The following is a 14,008-nucleotide window of genomic DNA, read 5'->3' as shown; positions in this document are numbered from 1 at the left end:
GACCAAACTGACCTTTAATTAGAGAGAAGCATGATATCATGGAGCCATGCGAGGCTGTATTCTATGGGGACGCTCAGGGTAGGCTTCCTAAAGCTTGTTATTATAAGCTATTCAGGAGACACGTTTTTTTTTTTTTTTAATGTGTAGAAAAGCAAGGAGGAGGGGGTTGAGGGTTATATATAAAATGAGACCTGCAGATTTCTACATAGCCCATAATGGGCTCATGCGGGTGACGGGGACGTTGGGGCGCAGTAGATTTCCCAAGTTGAGATAGGATATTATTACTCTCGGGGTGGCAACACAGAAATCTCCATCTCTGTTCCCTAGTCTAGTGTCAGCAAATTACTGAACACAGTGAATGACCTTTACACGTGGAAAAGAAAACCTTTGCTGGTTTTTTTTTTCCTTTAATCATTCAGGTGCAAAGTTATTCACCAAGGTATAATTTTAGTCCAGGGGCTCTTCTTTCATCCACTGATTACCACTCACGACTACAAGATTGTTACTAGAATGTGTGTGTGTGTGCATGATATTTTGCTCATGATAAGATGATCCAGTATTTATGGGGTCAACTTTAAAGCGAGATGTGTCATAAAGTATACATGAAACAAAGCGTGAACAGAGAAATCACAGTTTTAATGAACCTTTTCAAAATGCCAGCTGTAATGCTATGTGTCCTACACTGGCTGCTCCCCCACAGAAATCTGCCACAGCCATCATTCATCTTACCCCACAACCCTCAGCATGCAATGTGCCACACATTAAAACACTGTAAAAGCTGATGGTTTTCACAGTTAGCATGTGTTGCTGCTATCTCCAGACTCTCAATGAGTGTTTCATCACCTATTCCATAATTAGAGCATTACTTTAGCAGGTGCACCTCTTCGCAGCTGGAGCATGTGTTGTTGTTTTGGGGTTTTTTCCCCCTCCGTCTACTCTTTTCTCCCTACCAACACCTGAGATTTTATTTTATCAACTTCAGCACCACTGCAAATCTCTGCCCAAAACGAGCGCGTTTCAGTAGGTTGTCAACACCTTGATGTGATAGCATGTGCTGGTGCGTGTGAGGTTGGTGGTGGTGATGATACGGGGTGTTACAGGGGCTTACTAAGTAGGAAAATCTTCTTCCACTGTGTAAACTTCCTCACCGGAATTAATTGCAGCTCCAACTGACATACAGTTAGCCACAGTTATCAGTGCTGTGTTGTATGACGTGAAGAACACTGTTTGCAACATGCCAGGATCTTTACACTTGTTTTATTCTGTCAGCCACAGGCTATGCAAGACAAACTATTCTCCCCATTACAAACTCAAATGATGACTTAAAGGAGTAAAATCTGATAATCAGATATATTTGGAGGATCATGAAAGATGTTATGCGAATTATTCGAATTGTCATCACACTGCATCGACAGTAAGATTTGAAACAAAATGTAAAAGGCAAACATTTTATTTTCTCTAGGTCTTTTATGTTCATTAAATGTTAATATACTGGATAGTGAGACAATCAACATCAGAAAAGATTTTTTAAAGGAAGGGTTATAAAGGCAAGCGGTAATATTTTTGTCTGCATCCTTGGTAAAATCAACCACATGAATGGAAGTGTTAAAATGTTTTTTTGTTACATGGGGTGTCACTTTCCTCTGAAAGTCACCCCCTCTTCATAAATTTCAGAAGGAAAACCGATCGCCAATAAATACATCTCACTGCGTGTGACATTCGGCCAGCATATGGCACCATGTCATAGAGCAGAGCAACAAGTCTTTGATTTGAATACAGTACATTAGGATAATAGTCGCAGAATGAAATAATTTATTTGATTGGTATGGTGGGGGCAGAAATAATAAACTCGATGATGGGAAAGCATCTGCCGCCTGCTGGTGTTTTGGACAGTCTACAAAGAGGCTTTCAAGTTTTGCACTCAGAGAGACATGAACATCCTAATGTTACAGCTAAGTCAATACACTGGGCTTGGTCTTACTTTCATCTGATTACAGAAACGACATGTGACTATTAGAGAGACAACCAACTGCCAGGAGGCGTGACCTGTAGATATAGCCATGTAATGATAGCCATTTAGTGAAGCACAACCTAATTTAGTTACAACAGCTAAATTGGATCACGTAGGTTATTGCTAAAAAATACACCCTGGCATTGCAGGCCTTGAAATTCTTTGCATGCTTTGTTCTTAATTTAAGTTTTTTTTTTTTGTTTTGTTTGTTTTAAGCAACTGATATCTAAGCCGTTTGCTGAATAAAATGTCCCATTTTGTTTTTTTTATCGTTTAATTTATTTATTTATTAATAAAACAATAAATCACAGGAAAAAAAATATTCTTGGAAGACCAAATATTGGACTGTAGTTAATAATTTCTTCCCTTGAACACCAGGAAGTATTTCCTTGCTACATGTTGGCATGTAAAGGCCAAAGTTCACAAAGTGGTAGTGATAACGGGGGGAGACGTTTTAGCAGGTAAAAACACAAAGGACTCTGGGTTTAGCTTCTGTGTCAGCTCACCGTTGAGTTTGTGGTGGGTTTCAAGTCTCCAGGTAATTTGTAAGACTGCTATATGACGGGCGTTAGCGTTTTATAACACAAGATGCATGTTGGACGTTAACTAGAGCTGTGTTTGCGTCACACCCCTCTCGGTAAAGCAGTTGTAACTGGGCACTTGTAAATAAGCACTTTCCAGATGGATACAGGATAAAGCTAAAACTATTTAAACCCTAAAACCAGTAAGTATGCTAGCTAAACAGAAAGTTGGTTTTTTTTAGCCAAAGAACTGCTCTTAGCTTGTAAATATGACTGTCAGATACAGCATAAACCGCATTAGCGTCTTAATTTTATGAGCATAGTTTCTAATAATGGTTCTTAACATAAGAATTATTGAAGTTTGTCACCTGTGACCTGACAGGTTAGCAATATGCAAAATGTTCGCAGGTACATGTTTAAATAATTTGTAAGATTATTATTATAATATTATAATATTATAATTCTCCATATAACTTACAACCACAAACTGGCTCTTCAGTACTATTTAAGACTGTATACTATCTTGGATTTCATGGTGATTTTTGTCTTTGGAAATGCAATATGCTTGCAATGGTTTCTCTTTTTTTAGTTAATCTGCCTGGATAAGTTCTCCAGGCCTTGTTTTTGTGCTGGAAAAACAAAGCTCATTTTAAACAAATGAATGTTGCAAAGAGATTCTTCAATCTATTAGCTAATTTGCTATCCTGTTTCATTTGAATAAGTACAGCTATCTAGCATTTGTTAAAGAGACAGCTGTTTTCTGGAGTAAAACCCCTAATTTGATCAGCTTAATTGCAATAGATTTTCTAAATATCAAGATTGAATGCAGCAACTTTGTCAGTTAGTACAAGAATGTTTTAAACCTAATCTAATAAAATTGCGCAAGGGAACCTTTTGTAAAGCCACTTACCCTGTAAGAGGCTTGCATACCCATTAGAAAAAAATTCCCTTAGACAGGAAGAGATAGCAATTGATTGGGACTTCCTTGAAAATATGTGATCACTCCCCCTAATTTGTGATTTGGTGAAGTCATTGGGTAGTCTCCAAATGCTGTTTTGTCACTGGTCTCACTTGTCATTTGATCCTGGATTAGGCGGACACTTTTTCTTCTAGATCCTAATAAGCCTCATCAAGAAGTCAATATTGTGGCCATTTTAGCCAAGAAAGTCTGTGTGCATCCTCTGTGTAATGACTGCCAGAGGTGAAACACACACGCGCGCGTGCACACACACACACACACACACACACACACGCATATATATATGTGTGTGTGTGTGTGTGTGTGTGTGTGTATGTGTGTGTTTCACCTCTGCAGAAAGAACCGTTGATACCAATTGTACCAATTGTAATGGTACTCTTCTGCTTTTCTAACAGAGCTTCGACATGTCTGAAGTCAGCAGCAAGTTTCCCATAGACCCCATCACTGCAGTTGGAGTAGTGTCTTCACCCAGCAAGGCCCCTGATGGCTACTATGTTGTGAGTACAAACATCCCGAGTATAGGTTTTATATATAAAAGACTGACGTACACCATGAAATCACCAATTGCATTCTGAAGGTTCAGTAAATGGCCTGCATTTGTATAGCGCTTTTCTAGTCCATAGGACCCCAAAGCGCTTTACACTACATTCAGTCATTCACCCATTCACACACACATTCACACACTGGCGATGGCAAGCTACATTGTAGCCACAGCTGCCCTGGGGCGCACAGTGTTAGCATTTTGCCTGCCACCATGATGTAAACCATACATGGATGAAAGGGTGGATTGTTATCACCTTATGCTGGCAAGCCTGGTTATTAAGCTGTATCCATAGTTTTCAGATGTCCAGATATTCACTAATTAGTTCCAAGTAAAGAAGTCATTCACCAAAAATGGACTATTTTTATGGCTGTTCATATAATATAACCACTAGCACTTTATATAGCCTCTGTAGAAACTATCTACACCCTCACTTATCTTAACTGCACTACTGTATAGCTCTGTGTAAATAATCATTCTGTACATTCGATAATCTTTAATCCTACAACTGTTTACAACTTGCATAGTTCCCATTTCTGTATAGCTGTATATCCCAGATTCTGTAAAGTTATTTATTTCATATTCTGTATAGTTTTTCATATTTATATCCTGTTCATATCCTGTACATAGCTTGTACTCACTACAGCCTGTACATACTTATAGTTATAGAATATTCACAACATACTTCATACCGTGTACATTATAACATACCATAATAGACCCATTTCTGTAATATACTCACATATCTATATTATTGCTAATATATATTGTAATATATCTATATCACTAAAGCACTTCTGGATGGATGCAAACTGCATTTCGTTGCCCTGTACCTGTGCATGTGCAATGACAATAAAGTTGAATTCTATTCTATTCTATTCTATTCTATAATTAACATACACAAAACCAGTTAATTAAAATTATCCAAAAGGCGCCAACGATGAAAATACAGTAGATAGATCCAGTTCTGAGTCAAATTAGCAGAGGTGACACCTAGCCACTTTTGTCAGTGGTAACCCCATATAGTTATTATGATGGGTATAATTACTTACAGTAACTGTAACTGTTTTTTGTACCACACCTGTTAAGGTTCTGATGATTTTTACCCCATGAAAGGCTGATGGGGTATCGTCATTATCATGCTGGGTAGGTGGGTGGGTGGCCAGGTGAAGTGGACACCTAAATTTGTGAACATAATAACTCGAGAGCAAGGTGACTCATATTTCATATTTCATTACATCGACTCCAAGGTCAAAATATCCCATTTGTAATTTTTTTGAACTATAGGCACCTGCATGTGTGTTTGCTAAAACAGGCTGAGAGCAAGTCTGCACTTTATTTCATTTCTTTTAAAAATCACAGGTTCAGTAAAAAAGCACTTTTTTGTCCTGATGATGCATTTAACATTTTAAAGTGTTTTTGTGATAGGACCAGAATCCAAATTGTTAATCAGTGATTGTTGTCATAATTGGAGATCTAATAAGATTTATTTTGCTTTCTGTACTGAGTTGCACATGTAACAGTTGAAAATGATTGTGTAGCATAATGCACACCCAGGCTGTTGGCACCCTTTCAAGGTGTTTTTGTAAGATCTGCTAGATGACTTATTCATAAAGTTTACTTTGATGATTAGACGGATTGCCATCGTTGGTTGCCACCAGTGTTGTAGACACACCAGAGGCAAAGGTTTAATGATGTTAGGTTTATCCCCATATAATTTAACTTTGTCCTCATGTTTTCTTTATGTTCAAGTCTCACAGCATCTTCACCATTAACAGAAATGTGAAGTAGTGCAGGGTAGGCTGCTTAATTAGATTTTTTTTTGTAACTTAGTTTAAAGGGTAAAAAAAGAGAAGACAGTGCGCAAGTTTATCAAAGCACGAAACAAGCTCAAGGGCAGATCTCTCTTCCTCTTCCCTTCTTCCTATTCAAGCTTCTTTTGTTTTCATTAGGCCCCCAAAGCCTCCCTCTTCCCCCTGTTTTTATCTCTTCCTGCTCCACCCAACACACTCAGCTTGTTCCTATCGAGCAGATGACGGTGGGTTGGCATCAGAAAGGAGCCATCGGCACGGAAACTGCGTACACGCAACACAGTAACAAACACAGGGAAATCAGATTTCATTCTCTACCAGTCCACTGCACCTTACGCTGTGTGTGCAAACACTGTGTATGTTCCAGAGGGTGGTAGACGAGAAGTGCAAAATTAAAAACGAATTTTTAAAATAAATATAAATCTGATTTCACTCTGTTTTTGCAGGAAATACTGTTACTGCATGAAAACATGCTAGTAGAACTAATTGACCAAACTTAGTAGGTTACTACTTTAGTTTCAAATGGTAATGTTAGCATCTGAGCTACTTTGGGCTGCTCCCTTGTCACAAAGGGTCACCATAGTGTGTAATTCTGCATGTTGGATTTGGCAGGCTTTTATACCAGATGCCTTTCGCTTACCAAGCAAATGTGTGAGTCGCTACACTTGGAGCCATAGCTTAATGCTATTGATCTGTTGCAAGGGTATCATAATAAATAAATCTTAATCACAATGTGTATGCTCCAATCAGCCTCAGCTGCACTTTGCGTTGAAATGGTCAGCTGCCAGAATGAACTAAGATGGTGTTTAGCAACATGGCAGTTGCTAAATATGAGAAATTTGATATTGTTAATCTTAAATGCACTGTTGTAAGCTTGTTAGCATGCTGTAATTAGGATGTAGTTTATGTAAAGTATTGTGCCTATGTACAGCCTTCCCAATGTGCCAGAGGTTGGCTGTCGACTCCTAGTTGTGTCAAGTTATCAGTGCTTAGCTGCAGGGATGTTGCTAGTAGATTATTTTAAACTACCTCATAGCTGCGCTTTGTGACCTGCGTTGGTCACTAAACTGGCTGTGGTTGGTTTTAAGCGTTAGTGTGTTGTTAGTGGATCACCCACAAACTTTGGCTGCCTAATAAATCTGATGACTTTCTCTATTTGAGATGGTAGCTTCTGATAGAGTAAGATACTCGTTTGTAGAAAAGAAGGACTGCAGTACAACCTTTAAGAGGGTTTTATTGTCAAATTTTTAAGTCAATTTTAAAAAGTTATGATTCAAGATTAGAGCATAAAGAATAAAAAGTTAAGTGCAAGTCATCCTCCAAGATAAGATTCAAGGTCTTTCAGGCTCATAGGATCTATTTCAAATGCGTTTGTCCCATCTTCAAGAATATCTTTTCGAACATCACTATGTGGTCTTTCATCTGCAGACTTGAAATACAAACAAAAATATCTGCAGTTGGTATCAGTGTACTAATGCACCACTGAGGAGGGAAAGTCTCAGGATATTAGCTGTATTGATTTTTTTTCTCCTTTCATATAAGAAATCTTTTCAAATACCTCCTTAATACGGACTGTTCACCATGCTTTCCATATACTTTATAAAGCAGATCAAAGAGCTGATTTACTCTTTTGCTCTCTGATACCGTACGCTCACATCTCTGAACTTGAGCAGGTTGTTCCAACACGAGAGAGCGCAGGCCCAGATCAAACACTGTTCCACTGGGATCAGGAGCTTTGCTAAAGCACCAGCAGCCACCTAACATCAAACGCACTGAGTAGACTCTTGCTCACTCATGCTCTGTTCATGGGTTGCAAAGGAGCTATGGCAGCTAGCTTCTTCCGCTCTGCTTTCAGCTAAACTAATTGCTCGCACGCTTTAGCACCCACTTTAACACACACGCTGAATCTCAACAAGAAAGTCAAGTAGATTTCAAAGTGACTTTAGTTCTTTAAAGTACACATATTATGCTTTTTGGGTTTACCTCTTTTTCTGTCATAAACTATTTTTGTGCTTGTCAAACACCTGCAAAGTTCAAAGGTCATCCAGAAAAGTTATTCTCTGTCCAAAATGTCTTGTTAGGAAAACAGGGTTTCTTGCATGGCTTGTCTACATCCCTGCACATTTGCATAATGGCCACCTAGTGGCTAGTTGAACACAGCCTCAAGCAAACAATATGCAGCTGCCCCACATCATTATTATGTACTTGTTAATGCTCCTCCTCTCTCTGTAAATTATTTCAACCATGAACAAAACATTTAGGCATTGTAAGAAAGAGTGAATACGTCTTATCCATCCTCTTATCCTTATCAAGGTGATGGGGGGCTGAAGCCTATCCCAGCTGTCACAGGGCGACTCTATTGCAGGGCTAACACTTAGAGACAGACAACCATTCACACTCACATTCACACCTATGGGCAATTTTAGAATAATCAATTAACCTAACCCCACTAACTGCATGTCTTTGGATTGTGGGAGGAAGCTGGAGTACCCAGAGAGTACTCCACACTCCACACTGAAAGGCCCCAGCCAGATAGTGGAGTCACACTCAGGACCTTGTTGCTGTGAGGCGCCAGTGTTAACTGTTTTCCTATTATTCCTTGAATAATAGGAAAATCCTTTGCATTAGCAAATTATTGGGTGTATGACATAGATAGTAATGATGGACATTGCTTCCAACTAGGGCTGCCACGATTAGTCGACTAATCACGATTACGTCGACTATTAAAATCGTCGACGACTAATTTAATAGTCGACGCGTCGTTTGAAGCTTTGTAAGATCCCAAAAGATGCAGGAATAAGAAGTTGGATTTAAGAGTGTAATAACGGACTGAAACAGAAGATGGCAGCACTGCATGTACAAGGATGCCAGCTGCCGTTAAACCCCAAAGAGGAAGAAGAAGCAGTGTCCGGTATCGTAGCTGTGTCCAAATTCAGGAACCGCGCGGCCCTGCTCAGTTTCCAGCAATGGCGGCAGCTAGTTAGTTTTAATATTACGCTTATTATTCTTTCTGGGTCACAAAATAAACATTTAACATATTTTCAGGCAAGAATGTAGCCGTGTAAACTTCAAATATCTGCTTGGTTTATCAAGACAACCACATATTTTCAAAAGCGCTCCGACGTTTTCGGAGACGTCTGTTACCCACCAGCTCGATCGTTAGCCGGGGTTCAAGGCTCATTAGAGCCGGTGAGAACACCGGACTCTCGGCAAATCGTTTTCAAACCCAACGCCGTCTTTCACTACTCAGGTTAAACATGATATATAAGTCACTTAGATAACTTAAAAATGTTATTGTTTGGCTTTTTTTTAGTATTTTATTTGTTCCTGAGTAAATCGGTTTGGCTGAGATTAAAGTTATAGTTTTTACACAGCTGAATAAACGTCAAGCAGACAACTGATTATCAGAAGTATGAGATACTCGAGAATATACTCCAGTGTCCTGTTATATTTTAGATAGCAAGGAGCAACGGCTGAGTTTATTAAACTCCACCGAAACAATCTGCAAATTTCATTAAAAATTTTATAAACTATCATCTTGTCTTTCTTTTTAGTTAGCACATACCTTAAACACTTAAAGCTGTAAGCTAATGATAGTTATATAAGAGCAGATGCTGCTGGTGCAATAAGCTGTACGTTTTATGTCCAAAGGATGCATGATCTGAAAATAATCGGTGACTTGTCGACTATCAAAATAATCGTTTGTGGCAGCCCTACTTCCAACTGAAATATTGGACTGTGTATTGGAGTATGTCTATACAAAATATGTCTGTTTTTTAAATCTTGGTCATACTGTTTCAGAGAGGATTATCTGGGGTTCATGCATTGAACCATCATTGGCTAACAACTTGTTACTGACAAGCCATTAGCCAATGGGTGGCTTCATAGTCGGACCCGCCCCCTTCACAACTTCCAGTTTGTTGCATTGCACCTGAAAGTTGTATCTCAAAGCTTCAAAATGGGACTTAAGAAACAAATGGATCATGTAACTGTAGTTTTACTTTGCTTTATGCTTTAGTGTCCCCAAAGACGAAATTTGTTGTTGTGTCCAAGCTCAAGCTGCCAGCAGGACAGCCACTATAACTACCATGTAGATACAACTAAATCTATCTGTCTGTGGCGTATGCTCACAGGGGCAATGTCAGAACTGGAATACTGAAGGACAATAAGGATAAGTGTTAAATTGTAAATGCAAACCAATAAACAAGGACTGGGTGTGGGTCATTATGTTTTCATGTCACTCAGCTGGATTTTCATTAGCCTACCCTGATATATATTATTATATTATACACACACACACACAAGGGGATTTAAGGGGCAAAAACTCTACCAAGGCAAATGCTGTATTCAGCCGTTTTGAAGAAAGTGATTTTTCTTTAAAATGGCCCAAATGTAAAGGGCACCCATGTGTACCCATGTGCTCCACTTCTCAGGTTTTCTTGGTAGTTTTTTCCATGGTCCTAATGACAGGCAGACAAACAGAACAGCAAACATAGCTTATAAAGGCTTTATCAGAGGAATAAATTGTAATGATGGAAGTCATTTCAGTGTTGTATGAGAGTACTGTGCATACTCACACACATATTTTAAGTACTTGATCTACTCCTCATTTAGTCTGTCCAGCTGTCACGGGTCTGTTAATAAGGTGGGCCTCAAAGCAACAGGAACTTAATGGTTATTTTTAATCATTAAAATGTGTGCGCTTTTACGCTATTTTACAGACCCCCCAAATAGAGTTAAAAACCTGTAAATAGCCACAGTGTGTGTGTTTTTTTAATATATTGTCAGAAGCTGATTTATTTTAAAATAAGATCTGAAATACTTCTCAGCTTCTGTGTTTTTCTTTGTTTCCCTGTGCCTCGTATATTTTCTCTTCACCTGGTTTTACTCTCCAGAGAGTTTTGATTTTATGCCTTTATATCTGTATTCACAGCTGTGTCTCTCAGTGCTTCATGGCATCTTGCTGCTTATGTCTGTCTCCAGAGATGCTTCATAGGAATATTCAATACCCCCTAAAGACTTGTTTCATCGGTGGGCTTTCAGATCACTGCGAGCATAAGCTTTTAAGAAGCAGTAGTTGAATCTGACATTGCATTTTAAATCAAATGACACGACCATATTTCAATATCAGAGGTGTGATATCTCTTATCAGACAGGTGACATTCTTCTCATTGAAGTCTGTGTAATGACGGCGCCATACAGTGGCACTCGTGTATGTATTAGACAAGATCCACTACAAGTTTACACATGCTTTTGCTGCCGTGGCTCAGCGGTTGGCGTTTCAAATTCAAGCTGCGTCGCGTTCTTGCTGCCGGCGGCTGTGGCAGGATGATGCCTGAGGTGCCTCCTCAGAGGACCGTGCCCTCGTTACTCCTCAACTTGACTTTGGGTTTCACAAAGCGAGCCCTTTGTTTACGCTGACAGGATGCGCTGGCTACTGACCTGGAAAAAGGTGGCCAAGACGGGTTGTCTTGTAAGGAAGTAAGAGAGGCTGGTGATGTATTGGCTCCTTCTGGGACCTTTCATGGAACTGCTGTGGAGAGGCCCTGCAATCCCTCTCTCTGCTCATCTTCTCCTCTTTCTCTCTTCTCATCCTACTATCTGTCTCTGTTCCCCACTCTAGCCTCTGCTCTCATCCCATCTAGTCAGTGGTGGTTTTGCATGAAACCCATACCATGTCCCCCCCCCCCCCCCCCCCCCCCTCAACCAGTCACCGGGGTCATTCATCATTATTGTCAAGGGGGTAATGTGTGTGGGTGGGTGCAGAGATCTATGACTTCTTCATTTGAATGAACCTCATTAGATTGACTCTTCTTTGTAAAGGATCCCTTTAGAAAGTAACTCTGGCAGTTATTTAGGTTATTCTCACATGATAGCCAATGGAACATGACGCTTCAGCCAAGCATGTTTGCTCGAACGATGGAAGAGTCTCTGCGATGCAGTCTGCAGGTTATATTTTGCTTTATCACTCTGCCCTGCATACCTAAATTTACATAGCAATGCAGTATAGGACCTTGAGGTTGACTTGTGGTACCCACATGCTGTCAATTTGATGCAATCTCTCTTTTTTTTTACTGACTCTACTGCTTGTTTACAACTATGAATGAGCCTGTTGTACAAGGGCAAGCGGCTCGGGTCTTTGAAATCAGACTTTAAATCCTTTGTAATTTATTCTTAGAAAAAGCTGTCTCCTTAAATAAAGTAAAACTACTCGTGCTGTGTGCGCAGTGTCTCAGTCTCAGTTTACCCACGTCTTCACTCTGGATACATTACAGAAGGTTTATTTTTTTTTAAAAGATACATTCCACATTTACCATAAATATATTCCCTGCTTTCCCACGTTGAAGTTTGCCTCCCTTATTAGAGCAGATCCTTGTCAGGGCATCTTTAATCAGCCAAGTCCCAAGAGATGATATTTTTAGCCACCTTTTTGGAGGCTAAGACTTCTTTACCCACGCAGAGCACTAATGAGATGGAGCAGTAGTGTAGGCAAGCGTTAATTAAGGCTAGTATGCAAAGGAAGAGGCAAAAGCAGCACGCTCATGGCATACATACATTAACTTTATCCCACCTCCTGCATGTTTTCTCTCTCCTTGTTTTTTTTTTCCCCTATTTTTTCCACGTAGGTTGCACAAACAACAGATGGCTCTGACGCCGACCTGAGGAAGGACAGCTTATTCAAATCCAAGGTCACACGCTACCTCTGTTTCACCAGGAAAACTGTAAGCGTGAATGTAAACTTCTCCCTTTTCCTATGTGCTCTGCACTAGCTCCTCATCTGCTGCACCTTCTTTTTTGATTGTTGTATGCCAATGGTCATTAGCTCACTTTTTGCTGCCAGAATATCTTAATAGGCCTTGTGTTTGTCCCGCTTTAAAAAAGCCAGGACTGGTAGGGCAGTTTTAAAGTTTTCGATAAAATGGATATGCATGCATATTCTGGATGGATAATACCTGGAAGAGGTATTTTTCATGTTGGTGGCCCTCGAAGATATTATTTATGTTTATTCATGAAATAGCAATGAGCTGCATTTTAACTATTCCAATTTATCTGATCAGCAGCAGCCATGGTTACCAAAGCTTATGTACATATAATATTTGAATCAGAAAATGCCTCCTATTTATGCAAGAGAAAATGCTGTAGGATATATATATATTTACAGAGAGAGAGCTCCTGATTTGAGTAGCCACGACTCCTCTGTGGCTGAAATGATCTTTGCATTGTATTTCTCATAATGCTGTTGGGGCATTTTTTTGACTCCTCTCCTGCCTGCAGCCTACAGCTGATGTGTTTCTGCTTGGCTGTCAGCTGCTCTGTGGCCATAAATACACCTGCTTACATTGCCAGGATAATCAACCTGTCTAACCTCAGCGCATACAGCTTACTATTGGTCGTCTATTAATTAAGTTTCCGTGGGTTGCAGGTGGACGGTGCAGGCAGTAAACAAAACCTGCATTTTTGTTATTACTTTGCATCAGCTCAATTTTAGGACTTAATCGAGTCCGATTCTTTTTCAGCATCCCCCTTAAAGTCAGGCAACCTGGCAGCGGCTGCCTCGTGCCGGAGCTCAATCTGGCCCTCGGTTTAGTATATAGCATACAAATGGCCTTCCCCTAGTTCCTGTATATTATCTTAAAATGCGTGTCCACATTGTTTTGAAGACTTTGACGCAAATAAAACATGACAGAGCCATCAACAAAGGCTATTTTGTCTGCCAGTCATTGGAGCTCCCACTGTAATTGTCTATGACAAAAACAGATTCTGTAGAATTAGCCCCTGTATTATGTGGGGAGAAGTAAATAGTTTGTGATTTATCATACTCTAGGTTGAAGGTAGATAGCCCCCTTTGTCAGTTTGCAAAGGAAAAATTCTCCCCGGAAAAAGAAAGGGGGGGAAACACTAAAAAAAAGGTTTCATGCATAGTAATAACATTCATCCATATTCCTCCTTACGTCAGTGTAAAAACTATGAATAAAAAATGTCTCTAATGGTAATGACTGTCGGGCAACAGTGGCAGTGGAATCCAGGCTTTTCGGACGCATCAAGTCACGCCTGGCTCGCCCCACTCTCTACTGCCGCTGTGTATTATTGCAATTTATTATGGCAAAAAATGAAAATGTAATGGGAGACAGGGAAGAGTCATGC

The 14,008-nt window shown here is 39.8% G+C and overlaps 1 protein-coding gene across 7 annotated transcripts in view; it reads left to right on the top strand.

The window, feature by feature from the left end:
- mvb12bb (multivesicular body subunit 12Bb) overlaps window positions 1–14,008 on the top strand; it is a 53,123-nt gene that overhangs the window by 15,095 nt on the left and 24,020 nt on the right. The window contains exons 1-3 of one of the 7 annotated variants that reach the window (XM_086313681.1): window positions 2,410–2,472; window positions 3,907–4,008; window positions 12,490–12,585. In XM_086313681.1, coding sequence (XP_086169807.1) covers window positions 3,916–4,008; window positions 12,490–12,585 — 189 coding nt within the window. In that variant the 5' untranslated portion in view covers window positions 2,410–2,472; window positions 3,907–3,915. Of the gene's footprint in view, window positions 1–2,409; window positions 2,736–3,906; window positions 4,009–12,489; window positions 12,586–14,008 lie in introns of those variants that run through there. The other 6 variants (XM_086313680.1, XM_086313683.1, XM_086313686.1 and 3 more) reach the window with 6 other exon arrangements.

This window comes from Aulonocara sp. 'chitande type north' Nkhata Bay, linkage group LG12 (assembly GCF_057382095.1).
Source record: "Aulonocara sp. 'chitande type north' Nkhata Bay isolate Kocher_YH1m ecotype deep benthic linkage group LG12, A_spYH_male_GT1.1, whole genome shotgun sequence".
Classification (NCBI taxonomy): Eukaryota; Metazoa; Chordata; class Actinopteri; order Cichliformes; family Cichlidae; genus Aulonocara; species Aulonocara sp. 'chitande type north' Nkhata Bay.
The sequence above is the reverse complement of the archived record's forward strand: the minus strand, read 5'-3'. Positions and strand labels throughout refer to the sequence as shown.